This window comes from Lichenostomus cassidix, chromosome 11 (genome assembly GCF_008360975.1).
Source record: "Lichenostomus cassidix isolate B80296 chromosome 11, HeHo_3.0, whole genome shotgun sequence".
NCBI classification, from domain to species: Eukaryota; Metazoa; Chordata; class Aves; order Passeriformes; family Meliphagidae; genus Lichenostomus; species Lichenostomus cassidix.
Genome location: NC_139492.1, coordinates 7563398 through 7585037, shown reverse-complemented (window position 1 = coordinate 7585037; position 21640 = coordinate 7563398). Strand labels below are relative to the sequence as shown.

At 50.8% G+C, this 21640-nt stretch overlaps 1 protein-coding gene and 1 non-coding gene across 2 annotated transcripts in view; both read right to left on the bottom strand.

Moving 5' to 3' along the window:
* The window catches only part of VAC14 (VAC14 component of PIKFYVE complex), a 58716-nt gene that overhangs the window by 29184 nt on the left and 7892 nt on the right, over positions 1-21640 (bottom strand). The window contains exons 7-13 of the mRNA XM_085071690.1: positions 21328-21434; positions 20487-20621; positions 20071-20223; positions 17926-17980; positions 11279-11423; positions 10923-10988; positions 1375-1528 (exon numbers count right to left, since the gene is read on the bottom strand). Of these exons, the coding sequence (XP_084927816.1) occupies positions 1375-1528; positions 10923-10988; positions 11279-11423; positions 17926-17980; positions 20071-20223; positions 20487-20621; positions 21328-21434 (815 nt within the window). The remainder of the gene's footprint in view (positions 1-1374; positions 1529-10922; positions 10989-11278; positions 11424-17925; positions 17981-20070; positions 20224-20486; positions 20622-21327; positions 21435-21640) is intronic.
* Positions 18980-19050, bottom strand: TRNAG-GCC (transfer RNA glycine (anticodon GCC)). The gene has a single exon. It is a non-coding gene; the product is annotated as a tRNA-Gly (tRNA).

Here is a 21640-nt window from a genome sequence, read left to right as displayed (position 1 = left end):
AGGACCTGTGCCCTATGTTGTCAGTAAGTTGCCCCAGTGTGGGCAAATTGTCCCACACTGGGGCAACAGGAGCTCTGGCTCCAGCAGATCTGCTCCAGGAGGGGAGAGCCAGACTCTTTTTAAAGGTTACACTTGAGTAAGTGAAGCCAAGTTGCTCTTCCAGATAGCTAACAGGGGCCACGGCAGTCGTTAGGATCCACGCCATCCAGCCTGCTATTTTTAGATCATCCAGAAGGAAGGAAACCTCAGACAACCATCAGTGTGAGCTGAACTGCAGCTCCTCAGCTGCTTGGCCAGCACTGCAGGAGCTGCTCCACCCAGGCAGTCTCACTTCTGACAGTGGGAGGATGGATGAGACTTGCAGAGGGCTTGGGGAGGTCACCAGCTCTGCAGCCCTCACCTCTCCATCAGAGAGATAAAGCTGCCAGCAGGAAACAGGTAGATCCGCAAAAAAAATTCCCACCCTGAACAGCCCCAGACCTGAGCTGGTTGCTGGCGCAGACATTTATAAGGCCAGGTAGGTGTGAGTGATCCAGGATCTTCAGAGAAAACAAAGCCTGGGGACGGGAAAGCAAAGCCTCCCTCTCTGCTGGTGATTTTGCAAGGCCCTGTGGCTGCATCCTGCACAGGGAGAGGCAGCCTTGGCTCAGTGCTCGGGTTGCAATCCAAAGCTCACATGAAACGTGCTTTTGGCTGGGACGACCTGGCCTGGGGAGTACAACAGGGAGGCCCTTAAATAGCAGCGGAGGAGGAGAAGGAGCAGCCAAGCAACTGTAAATGATGAACCACAGACAAGGAAAGGTGGAAAAAATTTCCCCATGTGCCGGGATAATTAATAAAAGGCTGGTTTGTTTTTTTATACCTCTCAAGTCCCCAGAAAAAGGGACTGTCTCTCTCCTGAGGTTTTGCCAGACATTCAGAGCTACATAGCAGCTCATAGCCAACGTGGGCAGCCTGGCACAGGGATCCCTCTGCAGATCTATGGATGTTTTGGAGACGTGGGATTGCAGCCAGCATCCCACCCTGCACTGATTCTAGGGCTCTGAGGGCTTTTACAAGGAGAAAACAGGCTGGAACTCAAGGTCCCATAAAAAATAGGACAGTAATGACATTCCTCCACACCGGCCTCTGGAGCATCCTGCCACTAGACTGAGCCCTAAATCCTCAAAACGTAAACCAGGGGAAAGAGCAGTAAATATAAAAGCAGCACCCTGGCAGACTCAATCCCCAAACTGTGCTGGGTGGGGAGGAAGACACTGATTTATTACTGTAGAAGAAGCTTTGCCTTTTGCCTGCGCAAACCTGACTGGTGCCATGCAACATGGAAGGAGCCCAGGAGTGGGGAGGCACAGGGCTGTGCACAGGGGCACTCACTGGAGGAGCTCAGCTGGCCAGCCCTGGCTGGGACATGAAGCTCCACTGGGCCAGGTCGCACATCGGAGCCATAGGAGGGACCGTGACCCTCCTCCGTCTGTCCTGCTGGGGAGGAAGCGATCTCAGCCAGCAATTCCAGGTCCTTCAGGATAACCTGCGGAGACAGGGATGGTGCAGGGTGAGCACACGCAGGGGCACATGGCTTGGTGAGCTTTCCTGTCCAAATCCACACCCAGAGAGTATGAACTGGGAAGAAAATACCAAATCCCAGCACACTGAGAAAGGTGTAAGTAAAAGAGGGCTATGTACAAAACTCCAAGTGGAAATTTCAAATGCTTGCAGAGGGAATGGAGCAGGAAAGAAAAAAGAGGAAGAAACCCAGTTTCTGCTCTAAAAGTCCCAAGGAAGCACATGAAATTAAACCAAATTTACATAACCAGGAGTAAGGCTTGCTTTCCCCTTGTCCCATTTTGGGGAAGTCTGGGTTTTGTTTCCCCTTTATAAACATAGCTTTGGGATAATCCCAGCAAGAGCACAGGGATGTTCTGGGGCAAACACCAGCCAGCTCCCCTATGCAGGGCAGTATCCCAGGGAAGGCTCAGCTCAGGACGCCAAGGCAGAGCTGCCATTAGGATTTCATAGCTCTTTCCTTCCAGAAGTCACCAAATTAGTCTATATATAGCATTTCTGGAGAAGTTATTACCGGGTGGGTTTTTTTTCCGTCCTCAATCCTTCTCAAGTCTCAGGCTATTTTGGGCCCCCCTTCATTCAAATGTCCTTGGGTTGAGATGTTTCATCAGCCATCCCTGATGCTCTAAGTGCAGTGGGACTGTGCAGAGCAAAAAGGCTGCCAAAGAGGGTTAACTGCCACATCTTAACTCCTCAACATCTGGCAGAGCACATCTCCAACCACCCTTTGCCCACTAGCACAGCATCCCAGGCTTTCCCTGTGATCTCACAGTGCATCTTTCTGAGGAACTGCAGTCATACAGGAGTTTTAGTTTCTGAGCCAACACAGAAAACCCCTAGCTCTGGAAAAACAAAAAGCCAATCATGTATTTTTTTTTAATCATGCTAGAAAACACAATCCCTGAAAATCAGAAAGAGGAGCTCCTGTTTTTTTTTTTTGTTTTTGTTTTTCAGATATCTTAAGCTGGGTTCATTTCTGGGGCTTTTTTTTTTTTAATTAAGGTTGATTTTCAAGCCCCCAGCAGCCTCAGAGCAGGCAGTGTGGTGTCCAGGCTATGTGCGGTGTAGAGGCAGTGGTGAGGAAGCAGCCTGCCATGAGCACCACAAGGCTCCAGCATGCTTGGGAAGACCCTATGCCTATAAACATGATTGAATCTCAACCCACAGCTCCCAAGGGCAGGAAAGAAAATAAGACAACAACTTATACAGCTGTCCCCGAAGAATACAGCACCTCCATGATGCTGTCAAGGCTGAGAGCTCATTGCCAGCATGGGAAGACTCTACCATGCCCAGCCTTCATCCTCTTCCAGGGAGAGGAGCCTGTGGTCCCTGGCAGAGGGAAGACCTTGGTCCTCCCTCTCTGCCTAGATTTAAAGCATCTGTGGCTCAGTGATGCTGCCTGTGTTTCATTTCAAGTGGAGGATGTCCCTGAGTAGAGCTCAGGATGCCTGGTCTCCTGAAATGTATATTCTCTAGTGGCTAATCATGTGACTCAGCTGAACTTGCAGCCTTTGAAAAGGCACCAGCTTAGGTCTCAGGCTCTCACAGTGGGGAAATAACACCCGTAAAGGTTTCCAAGTCACGCTGGCTGAAACTGGCAAAGGGACTCAGGGCTTGGCTACAAGGGCTAGCAGGCAGGCAAGAGCCAGGACTCTCATTCATGTGGTGCATTTTGCCAAACCCAACACAACCAGGAGCTGAGGCCATATGTAGCTGATATACAGCATGACCTAGCCACTCGTGACTGCCTCCCTGCTGCACTCACTGCTGCCCTGGTCTCCCCACCCAGCCACATCATCCAGCTTAGTCTTCATCAGCAACTCCTACGGCTTGAGGAAACAAAACCAAACCCCCAGGCTGGGCAAAAATCAACCCTGCTGCCACCCAAAGCTTTTAGAGTCATGACCTGAGCTCAGATCCTTAATCCAGCCTCTCAGAGCTGTGTGATGAGCCCTCTCTCTGAGATGCTGCTTGGGTTCACCATGCAGCCAGGGTAGCCAGGGCAGAAGTGACAGCACCACTGGATGGATCTCTCAAGCTTTGGAGAGGTTAAGGGGTATCTCCTTTGTGCAGGTTACAGGCAGGAGTTGGGAAAAGCAGCATAGGCTGAATTTTGCAACTGAAAAACATGGAGGAAGCAAGAAGCAGGAGGGATGGGTACATGAGCACTGGGAGGAAAAGCAGGCAGCTGCAAAGACCTAGGGTTTTCCAGCCGTGGGAAAGAGGCAGGAAGCTCCAGCTCCCGCTGCTTCTTCCCCGCATGCTCCAGAGTGGGTTCCCAGCTGGGGACAGAGGAAAGACAGGAGTGCTTGGTATGCACTGCACATCCCTGTGCTAAGCAAAGCTGGAGCTGGCGGCTGGCTTTGTGCGAGCCAGGAGGCTGTAAGAAAGCAATATCCTGCTATTGCCATGGCAACGACCGGCTGCGCCAGGAGCGAGTTGGTCCCATCCGTCGGGAGCCCAGCGGCCATCGGACGGACAGTGCTGGAGCACGAGGGGCAGAGCCCTTCCCAGCTGCCAGGCAAAGGTGTGATCTTGACAGCTAGCCTGGAGGATCAGCCCTCAAGGGTGTTTTCCTGGTCCTGAGGGGATTTCTGGGAAGGTTTCCCAGCGGTGATGAGACATACAACAGTGTGCCCTGCTCTGGGCGAATGTGTGCCTGGTTAGTGTAAATAGGAAGGAGCAGGGAAAGCAGCAGCATGATGGATGGGGAGACCTGTCCAATGTCTCAAGCTATTCCCAGCACAGGGATGAAGAGCAGCATGGAAGAGGATGAGCTCTGGGTGGCCAGGGAATGAGAAGCAGGTTTTCAGACAGTTATAAATAAGCAGCTATTTCTCCTCTCTGAGAATAGGCAAGATTTCTCCCTGCATTGCCTCCCGTGCATGGATTTTGAGGGCACACACAACTGTCAGCTTCTCCAGATCTAGGTCAGGTTAATCTGCCGCTTGTTCTGGTTGAACGGAGCCGAGACCAGCTCTGCCGGCGGCGGCACGGGGGGAAAGCAGCCCCCGGATGGTGTGTGCCGGCTGGGATGCACCTCCCTGTGCGTGCAAAGCGGTGCCTTGGTGCTCCTGGAGGAGAGGGGGCATTTGCTGCTGGTCAGAACACTGGTCTGGCCCCTGCCCATGGCACAGGAAGGGGAGGTGACCCCGAATATGCTGCAGACCCCTGGGAGTGAGACTTAGCATCCCACAGCACGTGATGACTTAGCATCCCACAGCACAGGACACCAAGACAAGCTGCAGCAGCAGCTCCTGGGGCACACAGAGTGACAAGGATATGGACTAGCTCCTCACGGTGCTGTCCTTGCTGGTATTTACAGACAAGTTAGAAAAAAAAGAATAAATTAAAATGCCTGTGTGCAGCAGGGAGATGTTGCCAAGTGGCCTTGGATGTCCTAGTGGACATCTAGTATTCCCTGGGCAATGAAGTGGGGCACAGAACATCAGGTTATTTTTGCCAAGGAGGAGATGGGAATTTAGCTGAAGCAAGATGCTACCAAGACGGAAAACAAGAACGTTAAAGGCTGCAAAGCACTTCTTCAAAGGGGCCTAAGAATCTGCGAGGCTGTGGAAAACCCCACAGCATTTCCAGGATGGGCAAGGCAGGTGTTGGAGAGACTCAGTGGGAATGAGGAAAAGCCAAGGATGCTGCTGGGTGCTTCCTCCTTCTCCACAACACAAATGCAGCCCCTTTTGTTTTATATTTTTCCTCCTTCCAACACTTTTAGCCATAGCTAGGGAAGGAGGTGAGCATGGGCAGGCAGCTCTGGAGCCAGGAGTGGCCAGGAGCAAGGCTGGCAGAGCCCCAGACACACACACAGTGTGAAAAGCAAACTTAGGTCCTCCCCACCTCCACCAGCTTTAAAGACAGCAAAAGAAAAGAAAACCCACCATTAATCTTCCCACACCAATTTAACCAAACCTCTTTTCACATCCCCGACACAACAACTTTTATCTTGTGATCTTGCCAAGATCTATTTTTTTGCCTTCCCAGGAGAGGATGGGGAAGAGAGGGAAGGCAGAAAGGCTGGGGGCTTCTCCTCTCCCCCCCAGGGCAAATCCTGCCAGGTCACGCTGACACATGCTCACAGCACCAGCAAATACAGCTGGCAGTGGGGGGAGGCACTTGGTAATAGAGCCACAGCCATCCCAAAACAAGCTGGAATCTGAAAACTCCCTGTCCACCCTCCTGCTTTTGTAAATCCTGCAGCTGGCTCCCTTGCTGGGGGTGTGAGGGCCAGGCCCGAAGCACCCAACACTCGGTGCTCAGAGCAGTGTCACTGCTCAGAGCACCTCTTTAAATGTGTTCAATCAGTACACAGGGGGTTTAACATGCCACCTGATGCCAGTCAGGGCAGGATGCCAAGGAGGTATTTCATACAATCACAGAATCCTAGAATATGCTGAGTTGGGAGAGACTCACAAGGATCGAGTAATGGAATCCTTAAGGTTGAAAAATACCTCTAAGATCACCGAGTGCAACCACTGTGCTCACAACTAAGCCATGTCCAAGCACCACAAGTGGTATTTCTTCATGGACTTAAGGGCAGGGAAGAAGGCAACACAGGTCCAGCTAGCGGGATGGGGCTGGAACAGCCCTGGAGTATCCCTGCAGGCCATGCTGTGGGAGGCTGGACGCCTGCAAACCCTTCAAATTAAACACCCACAGTCCCTTATGACAGGCAAAGGGTTTGCTTTTATTTGCAACCCTGTCTCCCACCCACCACCTCCCTCTGCATGGAGGGAACCATGCACCCAAAGCGCAACTCATCAAATCCTGCATCCTACATCTCCATCCCACCCTGGACCCTCTCTGAGACAGCTCCCCAGGACAGAGATTGCCTGTCCTCCATGGCAGACAGGTTTTCTGTGGTTTTAGTCTGCTCCATGGCCTCACCCAGGAACACTACAAGCACCACCTTGAGCCCAGACTGCCAGTTTACCTCAGTTGTTCAGTGTACATATAAACTGCTTATGCATATGTATACATAACTTAGGAAATTATGGTCTGAAACTGGCGCTGAGCCAAGAAGCTCCCTATGGATCGTACTCCCCACAAAGAAACTTCCTATTTCTGCAGGATGCAGCACACAGATTATTGTTTAACCTTGTGGTCTTGAGTCCTCTGAGAAAGCATCATCCCACTTCTGCTTACAGGCTGCTTCCACCCATGGCAGTCCAGGCTAATCACATTTCCCACCATCTGACTGGAATTATACACATTTCTCTACACCCCATTCCAGTCCCAAGCTCAGCCTCAAGGTAACTTCCCTCTTGAAAATCAGTAGCCTCCTTGCTTCAGTAACTCATAGCTTTGAGTATCCCTCCAGAGAAACTTTAACACCAAAAAAAAGTTCAAATAAAGCCAGGCATATGTATATTACAGTTCTCCTCTTTGCAGTCTTTAGCTTACACCCTCTGCTTTGCATCAGGTCACGATATTTCAGCTGTGGCAGATGAAAGGCCAGGAGCTAGAGTACAATGGCTCTAAACCCAACAGAGCAAAGCTCCAAACCAAGCCATGCTAAGACAGCTATTTGCTTTGGCACAAACCTTTGTTCAGCTTCATTGTACTGGGATCGGGCGCAATAGGAGAAGTTCGCCCGGATTTAGTGACAGCAGAGCTCAGAGCAGGGCAGAGACCTGGTTTGAAGCCCTGCAGTGCTGCAGCAGGACACTGAAGCAGGACACATTAAGGAAAGGGATAACTATCAGTATACCACCATCCCAGGGTTTTCTTCTCTTCTAGTTTAATACTGGAAACCCAAGCGAGGGCAGAACGTTTCAAGCCTTGTTTCAGCTTCTTGTGGGAAGTTGGCTTGAGGGTCATGTAGATGTTCAAGTACATCACAGAATCACAGAATGGTTTGGGATGAAAGGGACTTTAAAGATCATCTGGTTCCAATCTTCCTGCCATGGGCATGAACACCTTCCAGTAGATAAGGCTGCTCATCCCATCCAACCTGAACACTTCCAGGGATGGGGCAGCCACAGCTTCTCTGGGCAACCAGCTGCCAGTGTCTCACCATCCTCACATGGAAGAATTTCTTCTTAGTAACACATCTAAACCTGCCCTCCACAGCCAGTAGCAGCCCAGGCTCAGTTCATTCTCTCTAGAGAAGGTCACCAACTGTTGAGGAGACTTCTGAAGGAAGTACTCCTGTACTCAAAGCCTTGCCCAGCCAGTGCATAAAAAGCACGTTTTCACCTTGCAGAGTTGAGGAAGCCAGAGTCTATCCTGCTTCACATCAGACACCAGCTCCACCTCATGCGTCATTCCTGCATGACTCACACAAAAGTCCCAGCACAACTTTGAACCCCCAACAAGATCGAGGGGAGCAGATAAGCAAACAGGAACATGTTCAGCCATAAAGAAACCACTCCATTTTGGAGCCGGAAAAAGGAAAACAAAGCAAAGAAAGAAACTAAGTAGTGTCACTGCTTCACAGTTTTCTCAGAGATGCCTCAGCTCCTGTTGTGCTCACTTCAGCTCAGTGCCTGCATCCATTCAGAATCCAGGGAACTGAAAGGCTACATCCAAAGCCGCCTTTGCACCATGAACTTGCAGGAGGCGGCAATCTAAAGAACATGTCTTCTTTTCAGCAGTGCCTATCAGCAGTGGTGCCTTTAGCTTGCAGGTGGAAAGGTCCAATCCACTGCTCCCAAACAGCATTTTCTGACTTTTCACCTTTCCTGACATCAGTTTTTCAACCAGGGCAGCAAGACTCAACCAGATGAACTGAGCAGGCAGTGCAGAAAAACCCACTCCCAGCCGGATCCGGTTACATCTTGTAAGGAAGTTTTTAAGCACATCAAATTTTAAGCAGGGCTTTTATAGATTGCCTTCAAAAGCAGGTCTCAAACGCAAGATGGAACATCTCCCTGTCAGGGAAGCACAGGAAGCAGCACGAGGTGACGCAGTGCAGCAGCACAGCATCTGACAGCCAGGAATCCTGGATCCCGACTTGTCTACATATCAAAGGGAACTGCCTGCTTCAGCTTCACTCCAACTTCTCTGTGCTCCCTTTGTGAATCTTAACTAGGTCTCTTGACCATTTCTTTACTGGCACAGGAGAATTGGGTAGGAAGGAGAATAGGAGAGCTGGCAGAGATGACTCAGGACACTGCAGATGCATCATGAGATACTGGCCCCTGCTCAGCACAGTGGAGGTGGTGCAACACCCTGTGCTACTTGAATGATAAAAACAGGCGTGAGAACTGAAGGGGCATGGATCTGGCTCCATCCAGTTTGAGTCTTTCTTTGCTTTGGGCCTGATTATTTAGGGGCAAATGTGGAGAGAGACTGAGAGCAGCTCAATAAGACAAGACCTTAAAAATAAGGTGCCTGAGCACAGTCTTTCAGTCTGATGTACAGACTAACACTGACCCTCCAAAGCCAGACTGTCCTTTGGTGATGAGCTGGTAACAAGCAACTGCTCCAGGGCACATCAGAGTGACAGGTAGCTTCCACACTGTTTACAGGGGTCAGAGGAATGCTAGGCACTACAAAAGCATGTTCAACCTTGTTGGGAATAAAGATGATACTGACACTGCCGCCCAGCAGGTTCCCTTGGGGAGGGCAGCATCACAGGATGAAGACAGCAAAAAAACCCTATGAAGGTGTGTGTACATCTTGTGCTACAGCACACAACGTGCACAGCCCTCTCCGGAAAGGAGAGGGAGATGCTTCCTCTTCAGAGCTGATGTTTACCTCACATAGGCCCCCATGCTGACCAGGGGATCCCCAGGACATTATCCAGGAGCTTCTGGGGGTCATGGTCTGCTCCAGGACAACATGACTGTGCACACGAATACCAGGCTGGCTAAGCAAGCACTCCATATCCCCTTTTCTAACAGGCATGGACATCATAGGTTTGCTAGCTCAGAGTGTCCTCATCATTCCTAAAAATGTCCAGCTCAAAACCCCCCTACTAATTCAGTCATTTCTATTTCCTCTGCAGAGAGCAGCAAATCTGGTTGACAGCCAGCTGAGTGGTGGTGTTTAATGGATTGACTGGTCTATGGATTTCCTTAAAAAAAAAAAAGCCACCTCCAAACATTTAAATAAATAGAAGCCAGGATTAAATAAATCAGCTTAAAATTACTTTTGAGCCATTCCCAGTTATGTCACATGGAGGAAATGCATCACCAGGGTCCTTTCTTCACTGTTTTTTTCAAATATTAATAAGCAGTGTAATTGCAACATGACTCACTGCGATCTCCTGCCAAGCTGGAGAGACTATCTGCAAGATGCAGGCTTTCTAGAGCGTTGCAAAGGCAGATGTGTGCTTGGGGACTCTTTTGGAAAGGTTTGCATCGTAAGCAGCAGGGGATGGAAAATGGCCAGGCAGTTGCTTGCCTTTGCAAGTCATTCCCTCGCTTGCTCATTCCCTTCCCTCCTCTCTTAACGACCCCCTCGCACATGGGATTTATTGCAGGATTGGGGTTTGGTGCTCTGAGCATGCAAGGCACAGCATAGCGTGTGATTTTTATTCCTTGAGGAAGGTCTGGGCTGAGAAACCAGCCAGGATCATTTGTAGTTCCGGGCAAGAGGATCCAGCTGATGGTGGAAGCTCTACCAGTGCCTGGGCCAGTTGTGGGCCATGGTGCTGGCCTCCCACCCAAGCACTAAAATGCTCCAGGGAGCAACTTAGAGTGGGATAAGACAACAATGACACCAAAATTGAGATGACTGTAACCAGAGGAGTGAAGAAGCAAGACAAGGAAAGGAGAAAATGGTGCACCACCTTGGGAGATGGGAGATGAGCAACAGCACAGCAAGCTGGCTCAGTTTGCTGCCTGATTATCTTCACTCACTTCCAAGCTCAGTGGTTCCCAGCCAACCTGATGCCACCGGGCATCTACTGCATCCCCACCAGGCAATGCTGCTGCTGCCCTCCAAGCAGTGGGTGCTGCTTAAATGCCTCATGATATGCATTTGGCAGTGCCAGCTTGGAAACAATCCCCCTTGCATCTTTACGGAGGTTGTTGCAAGGCACCTGAATTCCCACTCAACAAGGATCTGACCATGACCCAGCCCCATGGGTGAAGCCCCATCTGCCTTCACAGGCAGGCCAAAAGGATTCTTAGGAGCTGGCTTTCAAGGGTTGACTCTCAGAGATAAGGAGTAAGGTTTATACATCAGAGAGCCCCCAAGACAGCAGGATTTTCAGCTGGGCATGTACCTGCGGGCTCTGCATTGAGTCTTCTTCAGTTTGGCCAGCTGGGTAAAACAAAACCCTCCCAGTGCCAACACTGGCCAAGCCTCACAAAATACCTCAGTTCCACCAAAAACCCCAGCTAGATGTGGCAACAATAAGCTTCCAGGATTTCTGCAGCAGCTGCAGCACTTACCTCATCTGACTCGTCTGAGAGGGTCCGCAGCAAGATGGGGAAGAGGCTGTCGGTGTGTCGGAACATCTGGAAGCAGAAGGATGGGTGGCATCAGTCCTACAGTCTTGGTCATGCCCTGCCACAGGACCACCTGCCCTGAGGGAGGCTGCCAAGAGCTTCACCAGCATTGTCCATTTAAGCTGGAGAGCTCTTCTTCCTCAAGCTGTGGGGTATCTGGCAGCCAAAGGCTTCTCAGAAAAGGCAGGTGGATACACATTTACAGAGCTATCAAGACAATTACAATTTGCAATGCTATCAAGGCAAAGGAACAGGCTGGGAGTTGACAAGCTCAGCTGAATGCTGAGTCCCCAACTTACCTTCCGAGGAGTCTTGATGTACAAGTGGTAAAGCCATTTCAGGACTGCAATTCTGGTCATCATCCCAATGGATGTATCACTAAGGTGGTAGTCCAGCACCTGAACTATTCCATCCAGGTTCAGGGTTACCTGGATCCTCTCGCAGCTGCACAGAACGGAGAGAAGCTGGTTCAGTGCTGTGACATCCCAACTCATTACTCCCATGATAAGGAAGTCTACAACATTCCAGAGGCTGCATCAAACACCTCAGCTCAAACCCTTACTAGATGCCACTCAATAGACCAGGCTGCTCAGAGCCCAGTCCAGCCAGGCCTTGAACATTTCCAGAAACGGGTCATCCACAGCTGCTCTGCGAAACCTGCACAAGTGCCTCACCACCCTGTGAGTAAAGAGTTTCTTCCTAATGTTTAATCTAAATCTCTCCTCTTCTAGTTTGAAACTGTTCCTCCTTGTCCTATCACTATCTACCGATGTAAACAGTCACTTCCCTTTTGTATAATGCTTTGGAAGCAACAGAAATCCTCCAGGCTTTAAGGGTTACCACTTTTCCCAAAACAGCTGGTATCTATGCATCAGAAGATACCACTCTAAAAGAAAACAGTGTCATGGCTGTGTGAGAAACTGGTCCATACTGCAGTTGACAGATTTGGGGTTGAAAGATTAGAGATCTATAAAATACACTCAGAATCCATCTCAAGGCTGACCAGCTCAAACAGCTTCAGAGAACATTAACCCATGTGCACTCAAACTCCAGTCTGATGAAGGCATCCAGGTACTGCTGATACCAGTGGATTTGTGCTGAGAACTGCAGATGGTGCCCTGTCTGGCAGTGGGTGTGGGATGCAGCACTCTGCTACATCACTGCCTTGAGAACTTCTTTTTGCTTTCCAAAAGCCATCCCAAAAGATCAGGATAACTCTTCATCATAAACAAGAGATGAAATGAAATAACTCCCTTAGTTCACCAGGACATCGTGTCTGTTAGAAATTGACAGCTGCTGCAGACTCTCAGCTCTTGCTCCCCAGTTTTTCTCCCACATAGGAGGGACCTGCATTGAGACAGGTGACCCCAATGCAGAAGTCATCATGATATAGCATTTTTGTGCCCTGATTGTGATCCTGGAATCTACCTGATGGTTTCCCACCTCCTTGACAGCAAGGACATGGGAAGTATCTGTCACAGGAGACTCATTTAAGGACAGATGATGGTTAGAACCAAGATGGTTGGAGACAACCACCAAGAGGAGCCTGCACTCAAGAGCCGTATCACGCCTCTTCTACCCAAGCTACTGAATTATTCAAGGCTGGACTAGGCTCTTGCCGATTTTTCCAGCATGCACAGAGCTGCCGTGCATCTCGTTTGATAAGAAATCCTAAGGGGCAGATTTCTCACGGTATAATTTGCAAGTAGAGCTGTGGCTTAATAGGATTTGATCTTCCCCAGGACACACGTTGTAAGGGTGAGACGAGGAAGCTGCAGCCCCTCAGAGCCCTGCAGGGATCTGATTGCTTGATCTGCCTCATATAACAGATGCTTGGGGCTGCAAATTGCATTTCACTCTGATGTTGAAAACAACAGCCGAGGGCCAAATGCTCAGACACATGGAACTGAGGGGAAGGAGGGACCCAGAGCATGAGGAGTTTGGGGGAGATGTCCAAGGGAGCAGCATCCCAGTCCATTTAAACCAGGCTGAATGGACACCGTATTTGCTTTTCCTACAAATCCATCTCCCATGGCAGCTGCACAGCCTGCCATGCTCCCAGCACAAGGCTTCAGATGGAAGAGGAGAATGAAACCTTGACCAAGTAACACCTCCACACCAAATATTTGCATTGCCTGCACAGGATGGGGAAAAAAGAAACCTCAGGGTAATGAATGTTTTCAGAGGGAAAAGGCCAAAAGGACAGCACAGAGAATTGGTGCCTGAAGCTGGGCAGTTTGGAGGTGGTTTTGACGCTGTCACATCCCAGCAGCTCCATGCTGCTATGAGGCAAGTGGGCAGGATGCAGGTGCCATGGGTTGCCACAGCACTGTCAGTCCACTGATGCTGAACTTCTATCAGCACAGTAGAAACTTACTTCTACAAACAATTTCCAATCTGGTTTGTGCCAAAATCCCTTGAGAAAATCCCTTCTCCATCAGTGCTTGTGATACAGTACCTGGGTAGAGCCTGGGTGGCTCAAGCCAAAATCCACCTGAGCGGAGCCCAGAAGGTGGCTGGGAGCACTGGACTGACTTGGAGCAGGGAAGCTCCCACCCACGCCACGTACCACTGCCCTTGGGTCTGCTGAGCTCAGCTCCCACTAGAAGGGATTGCAGCTGGGAAAAGCTCCCCCCGGCTACCCTCTGCCTGCAGCTGCTGAGATAAACCTTTTAGGGGGGTTACTGGTGGAAAAGCAGCTCCTTTACTCAGCACAAAACCAGGGCACCACCATGAAAGGTGAGTGGTCTGATGAACATGGGAAATGGGGCTAAAACCTCTCACCAACCACACTCCTCTGCCTCTGGGATAGAGTGGCACCAGACTACCACGGGCTATCACCTTTCCAGCAGTTACAGCAGCAGCTGAGCACTGCCGCAGCTCTTCAGCCAGGCTCACAGCTTGGCCTGGCTCTCCTTAATCCCCAGGCAGGAGGGAGCAGGAGCAGCAGTAATGGCATTGCGTTATTGTGATCCTCTGGGCCTGCCACGCCAGCTCCCAGCGCCGGCATCTGCGGCAGGGCAGATGTCAGATGCAATCACTTCCATCTAACCCACTACCCCAGATTCTCCTCTGGAGGATGAGCATGGCCCTGGCACCACCCCCACCGTTTGCCTGTGACAGCGAGAACATGTTTTTAGGGCAAATTGAGCAATGATGGGGGCTGTGCCAGGCTCTCACCTCTGGATACTGGGAGTCTTTGCTCAAGCTCAGTGGTGGGGTAGAAGACCCATCCCCCAGCACATCCCCCCCTCTCAGAAAGCACCCTCCAGCATGGGAACAGAGCTTACTTTCCCACTACATTCAATCCACAGCAATGTTTTTCACCCCATGTCCTTTATCAACCCATTTTCTCACTTCCCCCCTTTCTTCAAGGGCTTCTGCCATCTCTCTCCTCAGCAGTCGCCTTTTCTCTGCCAATGCCTGAGCTGTCATTTCTCTCCTGGACTCCTGCCTAGCCCAGCTGCTTTCCTGACCCCATTTTCAGACAAGGTTAAGGTCCAGGCCAGGCTCTAGCCTTTAGGCAAGCCCAGCAAAATGGCCTTGCCAAGGGTGGAAATATTCAGGTTCTTTCATTGTGGTCCAAGTCACAAGGGCAGCTCCCATACAGGCTGGCAGCTGTGCTGCTCAACGGGCTTGAGCCAGTGGCCAGGAGGTAAATTGCTCCTCTCTGCTATTGGTCTCACAAGCTGTCACTTTCTTGTCCTCCATCGCTCTCATTTCAGTGCTCTTGGCTTACTTCTGCTTACTGCAGTTTCCAAGATCTTCCAGGGAAGTGACAAGGCCAAGGTCTAGGCAGAGGCATCCAGTCCAATGAGCTGTAGATCACTGTGACAAGGGATGGGGCAGTGTGCCTGAGGTTCCCCTCCAACTCACCCACCCAAGCATGAAGTGGGAGCAGCAAAGGGAAGCCATCTCCTCGCTCCAGGCTGGAGAGAAGGGCCAGGAAGAGCCACTCCGGGCCTAAATGCTATGCAAGACAAACTGCAGGAGAATAGGATTCCAAGGCAGGCTTGGTGCCTTAGCTCAAAGCAAATCATCATACTGCCTTCAGCCAACCATCTCCTGGGTGCTGCAGAGCACCCAACACCATCCCTACCCTCCACCAAAGTGTTCCCACCTCCATGAGCTCCCCAGCCACACCCCCAAGGTGCATCAGGCTGTGGGCATGGGAGTACAGCAACTTCCAGCATGAGACAAGCAGTAGCTATTCTAACTTTGTAGTAAGCCCTAGCTACTACACATTTAAAAGCCTGGTTTAAATGCAGGCTTGTGCAGTTCAGCCACGTGGCAGCCACTTGCCCTTTCTGCAGAGCAACACTCAGCTTTATATGTCCATGAATTGCTGACCACCACAAACCACGAAGCCCTCCTTGCATCAGGAAGTACCACAAAAGCCCTTGGAGATTTCATGTCCATTATCTAGTTTGGTGAGAGGCTGTGGTCCCATCAACCAGACAGCCTAACACTGACTGCTTCCAGCTGTGCCCAACCCTCTGCCCAGTAGCACCATTAAGAAGTTGTCTCAAACTGTCCAGGTCTTGTTTTGAAACACCAATGCAGTTACAAGAGCCTAAAAAGCACTTTCCAGCTGTTTTGGTCCATTGACGCAGGACAGACATCTGGATCTTCTCCTGTGGCAGCTCAGACAGACGGAAGGAAGCCCAGGCTCTGCTCCAGCAGCCACGCTTCCACCTCCCCTTCCTGATCAGGGCTCACACCAGTGCAGGCAGCAGCAGCATGGCCAGCCAGGCCACGGGAAGGATCCAGTGCCTTTGAAATGCAGTTCTGGTCCATTTCAAATGCCAGTTTTTGCAGAAAATGGAAGCAGGGCCTCCCATCTGGATGGGGAACCCCACAACCCCTACAGCCCTGCTCAACCAAGCTCTCCCAGCAGCCAGTTTCTGTCTTGGCACAGACACAGTCTCCATTTCCTAGTAGATGCCACCAGGAAACTCCCTTCAAGTGAAGCTTGCAAATACTTGGGAAGCATTTTGGAGCACGTTTTAGGAGTGGTGGGGGGTGGCACATACAAAATGTGTCAGCTTGTGGCCACAGGAATGTGCCCAGTATCCATGTATCGAGCATTCAGGCCTTGTCATCTTGGATGGCATCTTCCCAGAACGTGGCCCTCTGCAGACGCCAGGCCACGATCTCCTCTGCCCCCACTGACCAAGGTCTTTCCTTCCCTGCTGCTGCAGCACTGTCCCTCTGCAGCCGGCTGGGGAGGGCAGGGGAAGGGGGCGTGGGAGCTGGATGCTTGGCGCTGGGCCATGCTCCATCACTTGCTCACCGGGGGAGGCTGGGGGAAGCAGGGGGGGGAATGAACAAAAACAGAAGCAAAGAGTGACTTCATCTTAAAAGGCAGCTGCAACTTCCTCTGTTTGCAGGCTTTCCAGCTTTTCCCAGCAACGCAAGGGCTTCCTGCGGTCCTGCCTTGACACCCAGTGGGCATTCAGCGTGTTGGCAGCTGCCGCTCCCCTGTGTGAATTATGGCTGCTAATGGCCACGGGTGCCAGCTCCAGCCTCCCTCCAGCGCCAAGCCAGACAGCCTGAGCGATGGATGGAGCACCAGGCACATGTCCAGGGCTCCTGTCAGCCCCCCCAACCCTGTGTTAGTCCCCCACAACAGATGCCACAGCGAAAGTGTTTCAGGTCCCAATGCTGGACCAGCAGAGAGGTCACACAGGGCAGGTAAACCCCACAGTAAAGCCTGGAGTTTCCTGTTGAAAAGGCCTTAGGAGGACTCAAGAAAAAGTTCCTCTAAAAAACCAGGTCTCATTGAGACATGGAGAGTCTTGTCTGCTGTCCTGGATGGTTTTCCCTGGTGCTTGAGTTGCTGACAGAACATTACAGCTCGGGCAGCTGCTCTGGCTCTCGGTGACACTGAGACAAGTAATCCCAGCTCTCCCTGCTTCTCTCCCTCTTCAGTTTTCACTCCCTCTCTTCCTCAGGTGCAAGATCTTCAGCACACAGCTGTGGCTATCACTTGTGCTCCTGGCTCAATGCCTCATCTTTTTCTTCTCACACCCCCTTCCCCATTTTAGCCCTATGCACATCCACTTCTGCACTTGCTAAACTTCAAGAGCTGAGCAGGGTCAGAACACAGCAACCACAAAAAATCCAGAGAAAATCATTTAACTGCCATAAACCAACATTTAGGTGCAAATGAAATGACCTGTACTTCCAAAAGAGAAAAAAACTAGCGGCATCATTAAAACCTAGGAGTAGCTAGGCTGTGCAGAAATGCAAAAAAGGAACAGAGAGTACAGACCATCAATCTGAAAAGCTGATGCTTGCACTGCTCTGGGATGTGTTGTGATGGGCATCATGCTGCTAGATGCAGCTAAAGCAAGGCATCCTATTTTGGGGATCACAACAACAAATAAAAATAAGCATCAGCACAATAAAAGTGTTGGAAATCACTACCTCTGAGTACAGGAACTGCAGGAAGCAGGAAGAAGGGAAAGCTATTAGAACAGATGGATTTGTCCCCCAACTCAGATAGCTGGATGGGAAGAAAGGTATTTGCAGGAGAGATGATTTAGATGAGATATCAGGAGAGATTGTGCTGGGCACAGAAGTAGTGCAGGGCTGACCAAAGCCACACAAGGCTGGCAGGGAGCCAGTTCCAGCTGTGCAGTCCCAGTTCCAGCCCCATAGCCCTGTTCCGAAGGCAGCTGCCAAGACAGCAGCATGGAACAGGGTCAGTCTCTTCGTGGGAAGAAACACCTCAGCTCATCATGAAGTCAAGACATACTGGTGCAAATACATCAGAAAGAAGCAGTCAACTCCTACAGCATCCCCAGTCATCCATCATACTGGGACCCAAAAGACCCCAACTGCCTCCCAGCCCAGCCCAGCCCATCCTCTGTCAGTCATTGTCTGTATCCTGACAAGCCTTCCCTTCTTCTCAAGCCCCCCTGAAGCAACATACAGACCCTACCTGGTTACTGTGAAGACACCGCTGTTGCTGGAGTCACCAGATGCATCCAGAGAACCTGGGGGCAGAAAAACAGACACAGCTAGTGGGGTAATGGGGAAGGTAGAGAGCAGGACTGGGAGGCTGAAGAGCTGCATGAGCTTCTGCAAAGACATCACCAGTCACTGTCTGAGGGCCCAGGGACCCAAGGGATCCTTTCTGCCTGCACTGAGCATTTTACACTCCTTGTCAAGCCCTTTTCTGCTGCCAGACAAGCTGGTACAGAACTGCACTTACCCAGCAAAATGGAGGTGAGCACAGCTTCAGATCTCTGCCCTAAACTGGGTCCACTCCTCTGTAACAGAGACCCAGACACATCCTGCTGATGGTTTCAACCATTCTCAAAAAAGTAGCTCAGAACTGCAGAGCTGCCTTTGACCCTCCTGATTTCAATGCCTAAAGACACCACATGCACAGTGAAGGTAGAAACCAACCCAGAACATCTCCACCTGGCCACAGACTGACTCCATGTCAAAGCCAAGTAACTCGCACAGCTTTCCAACCTCTGCTCTGTGCTAAAACTGGGTCTTACAAGCACGGTGACAAAGCATGACAAGATGAACTTGACTCTTTGTGCCCCCTTGTGCCAACAGACTCTACTCACACAAGCAACATCACCACATCAACACACCCAGTGAGCAGAGCTAAGAGTTTCTCTCAGAAAGGCATCAGAGTTTTACCTGATCCTGCTTGCTTCAAGGTGCAATCTGATGCCAGAAGGGCTGAAAATAAAGCAACTAAGCTTTCTGTTGATATTTTAAGGCTCTTCAGTGATAGATTTTAATACAGGGAGGTATTCTTGGGACAAATAAGGAACAAAAATGTTTTTGCTACTGTGCTACTGGAGTAAATTTTTCTGCTTTATCTCTTCTAATAAGAAAACTTGTACAGAGTTAGGTAATGAAAGCTTTTGCACCTTTATTGAGGACTAAGATGCTTATTTAGACTGAGCTTTTGAGGGGCCTGGGTCCATGTTATGGATAGAAATCAAAGGATAAAAAAGGAGGAAAAACAGCGTTGCATTGGCCGGGAATCGAACCCGGGCCTCCCGCGTGGCAGGCGAGAATTCTACCACTGAACCACCAATGCTGCCCTGAGCGCTGCCCCCGCGCCTGCCGCCTGCTCCTGCAACCCCAACCGCCACCCACGTCCCTAATGCCACCCACCGGCATCCTGCTGCCACCCGTGCCCTGCCCTGGCAGCTCCCTGCTTCCCCGCATTCTGCTGCTGCCGTTGGACAAGAAAATCCTTCAGTCTTAATCCCATCCTACTGCTCCCTCTCATGGCAGGATTTTCCAAAAGCCACTGGTGGGCGTGTTATAGGAGAGCACTGGGCTGACGGTGCAGCTTTAGAAGAACACAGATGAGCCCTCGTGATTTGAACATTATTACGTATTTCAAACACCTGGACAAAAACGATGTGCTGTGCCAGAAGAAATGTTTAGTCATGCCAGGACAACAGCATCCAAGGGATGCTGGAGGGCTAACACCACTGCTGTTCCCAGGCATTGATTCATGGGGATCACTTAGTTACTTTTCACTTGAACCCTCTTTCAGGTCTCCCATCCCACTTGCAAACTTTTGCCTTTCATGTTCTGGAAATTTTTGTACTGGGAAAATACCTGCCAGATGGTCTGGAGAGCACCATGAATCTGGAAAGGATCCAAAATTCTTTTCCTTTCTGTTCTCTACCCTTCCCCAGCACAGACTTCTTCCATGCATATATTGATGCTCTCCCAGGACTAACACAGCTCTCTAAGCTCTCCTTTGGGTGATGATAGCTGCTGCCAAACCAGAAATTATCTTTTTCAGGTCAACTAAATGACTAAGTTGAAGGGAAGCATGGTGAGAGGATGGGGATGCTCACCAGGGCATGCAGCATTGCAGCACCACTTGGGCTCCAGGCCAGAGCAATGACCCTCTTATGCAGACTGCAACAAACATGTCTCTCAGCAGAGGATCATCTGTGCAACAGGTCTCCAAAGAAAGCATAGAGGTCCCATGTGCTCTGAGCTGCTTCAGGACACCAGACCAACTCAGAAACTTCTCTTGAGAACATTTCCTTGACCTTCCTCACACCTCTACTGGCCCACATCAACTAGGACTCACCGGTGGTCACTGCCTCTGGCTTGGAGAGGGACTCCTCCGAGGTGGGCTCTGCTGGTATAGTCATTGATGGCTTGCCCTCATCCATCTCATCATCCTCTGGGATGACCAGCTTCATCAGGCTCTGGTTGCACACGTTCGCCACCTCCTTGATGTCTGAGTGAAGGCAGTGTAAGGAACATGCAGTCTCACACATGGGCAGGTGCCAGCCATGGAGAAGCCACTGCAGCCCCACCAGAGCTGCCCCAGCCCAGCTCTGCAACCCGCCTCACACCCAAGGGGCCAGTGTGGGTGTTAGCACTTGGTGGGAGAACTTCTCCTGGACCTGCACCCCAGGGGCAGGAAACAGACACTGGAACAGGTGCTTCCCTGTGGGTTGCTGTAGCAGGAATGGGAGCAGCTCTGAGTTACAAGGATACTCTTCTTGCGATCATCGTAGGAGAGACATGGCAGGACAGCAGTCAGGATCCCTGAGGAGTAAGGCAGCATCACTCGGCCAGCCAGCTGGATGAACTCCCTCATCCAGCACATGGCTGTCAGCTGGATCAGGTCATCTGGAAGACATGGGACAAGCAAAGGTGAGGGAAAGGGCAGCACTGGCTCCACAAGCCAAGGACTGCCTGCAAGCAGGGAGCTGCCTCTGCTCCATCCCAAGAGACCCTTGTCTGGGACAGTTTAGACCCAGAGGAGATCAGTAAGACCTGAGTCTGCAGTGAGCCTGAGATTAAACACAATCATTCGGTTTCAGTTAACCCAGTCCAACCCATAATGCATGTCTCCTCATTTCAAGTACTCTGTCAAGCTTCCCAGTGCATAAGGATATTTCTTCGGTCACACCCATTGCAGCAGTATGTCTGGGTACACAGCAGAACCACAGAGCTACAGTGGTGGCCACAAAGCCCACACACATCCTTAAATCTCTGACCTATGCACCAAGTGCCACCAGAGGTTACAGTAGGACCCTACAGAGATCCTTCTAGAAGGGCTTGATATCCACAGGTGCCAAATATTTTTCTTTTAGGTCCTTCTGCTTTGGGAGGATGCCAGACCTGTCTTGTGGCTGGAGGATGTGCAGTACAAAAGCAGTTGTGCCAACTGTCTGTTCCCCCCTTTTAGCAGGATTTGGATGCACAGTGACAAAAAAAAAAAAAGACAAGCAGGTGAGCTGGTGAACAGCCTGCTGGAAAACTCCTGGCCTGAATCTACAGTGGGCACAACAAACCAGGAGGCTGGTGCTATTGCCTGGTCCTGTGCACTCACCTGCTGCCTGGCAGTGGATCACCAGGATATTGGCCATTTCTGCAAACTTCACACTGGAGGGATTCTTTTTGATCTCCTTGAGGAATTCCCCAAGAGCCACCTCACACCTGCAGAGAGACAGAGCAGCTGGTCAGCCCTTGGTCACCTTAGACAGATAAACTAGGGAGAACATCTCCAGGTGCACATGGAAGGATGCTGGTGGCACGGAAAAGGTGTCTCCACACAGGGGCAGGGGCAGAAAAGATGAGACTGACAATCTCACCGTGCCCCACAGCAGTGACTGCACACAGCTGCAAGGACAGAGGTGATGGCA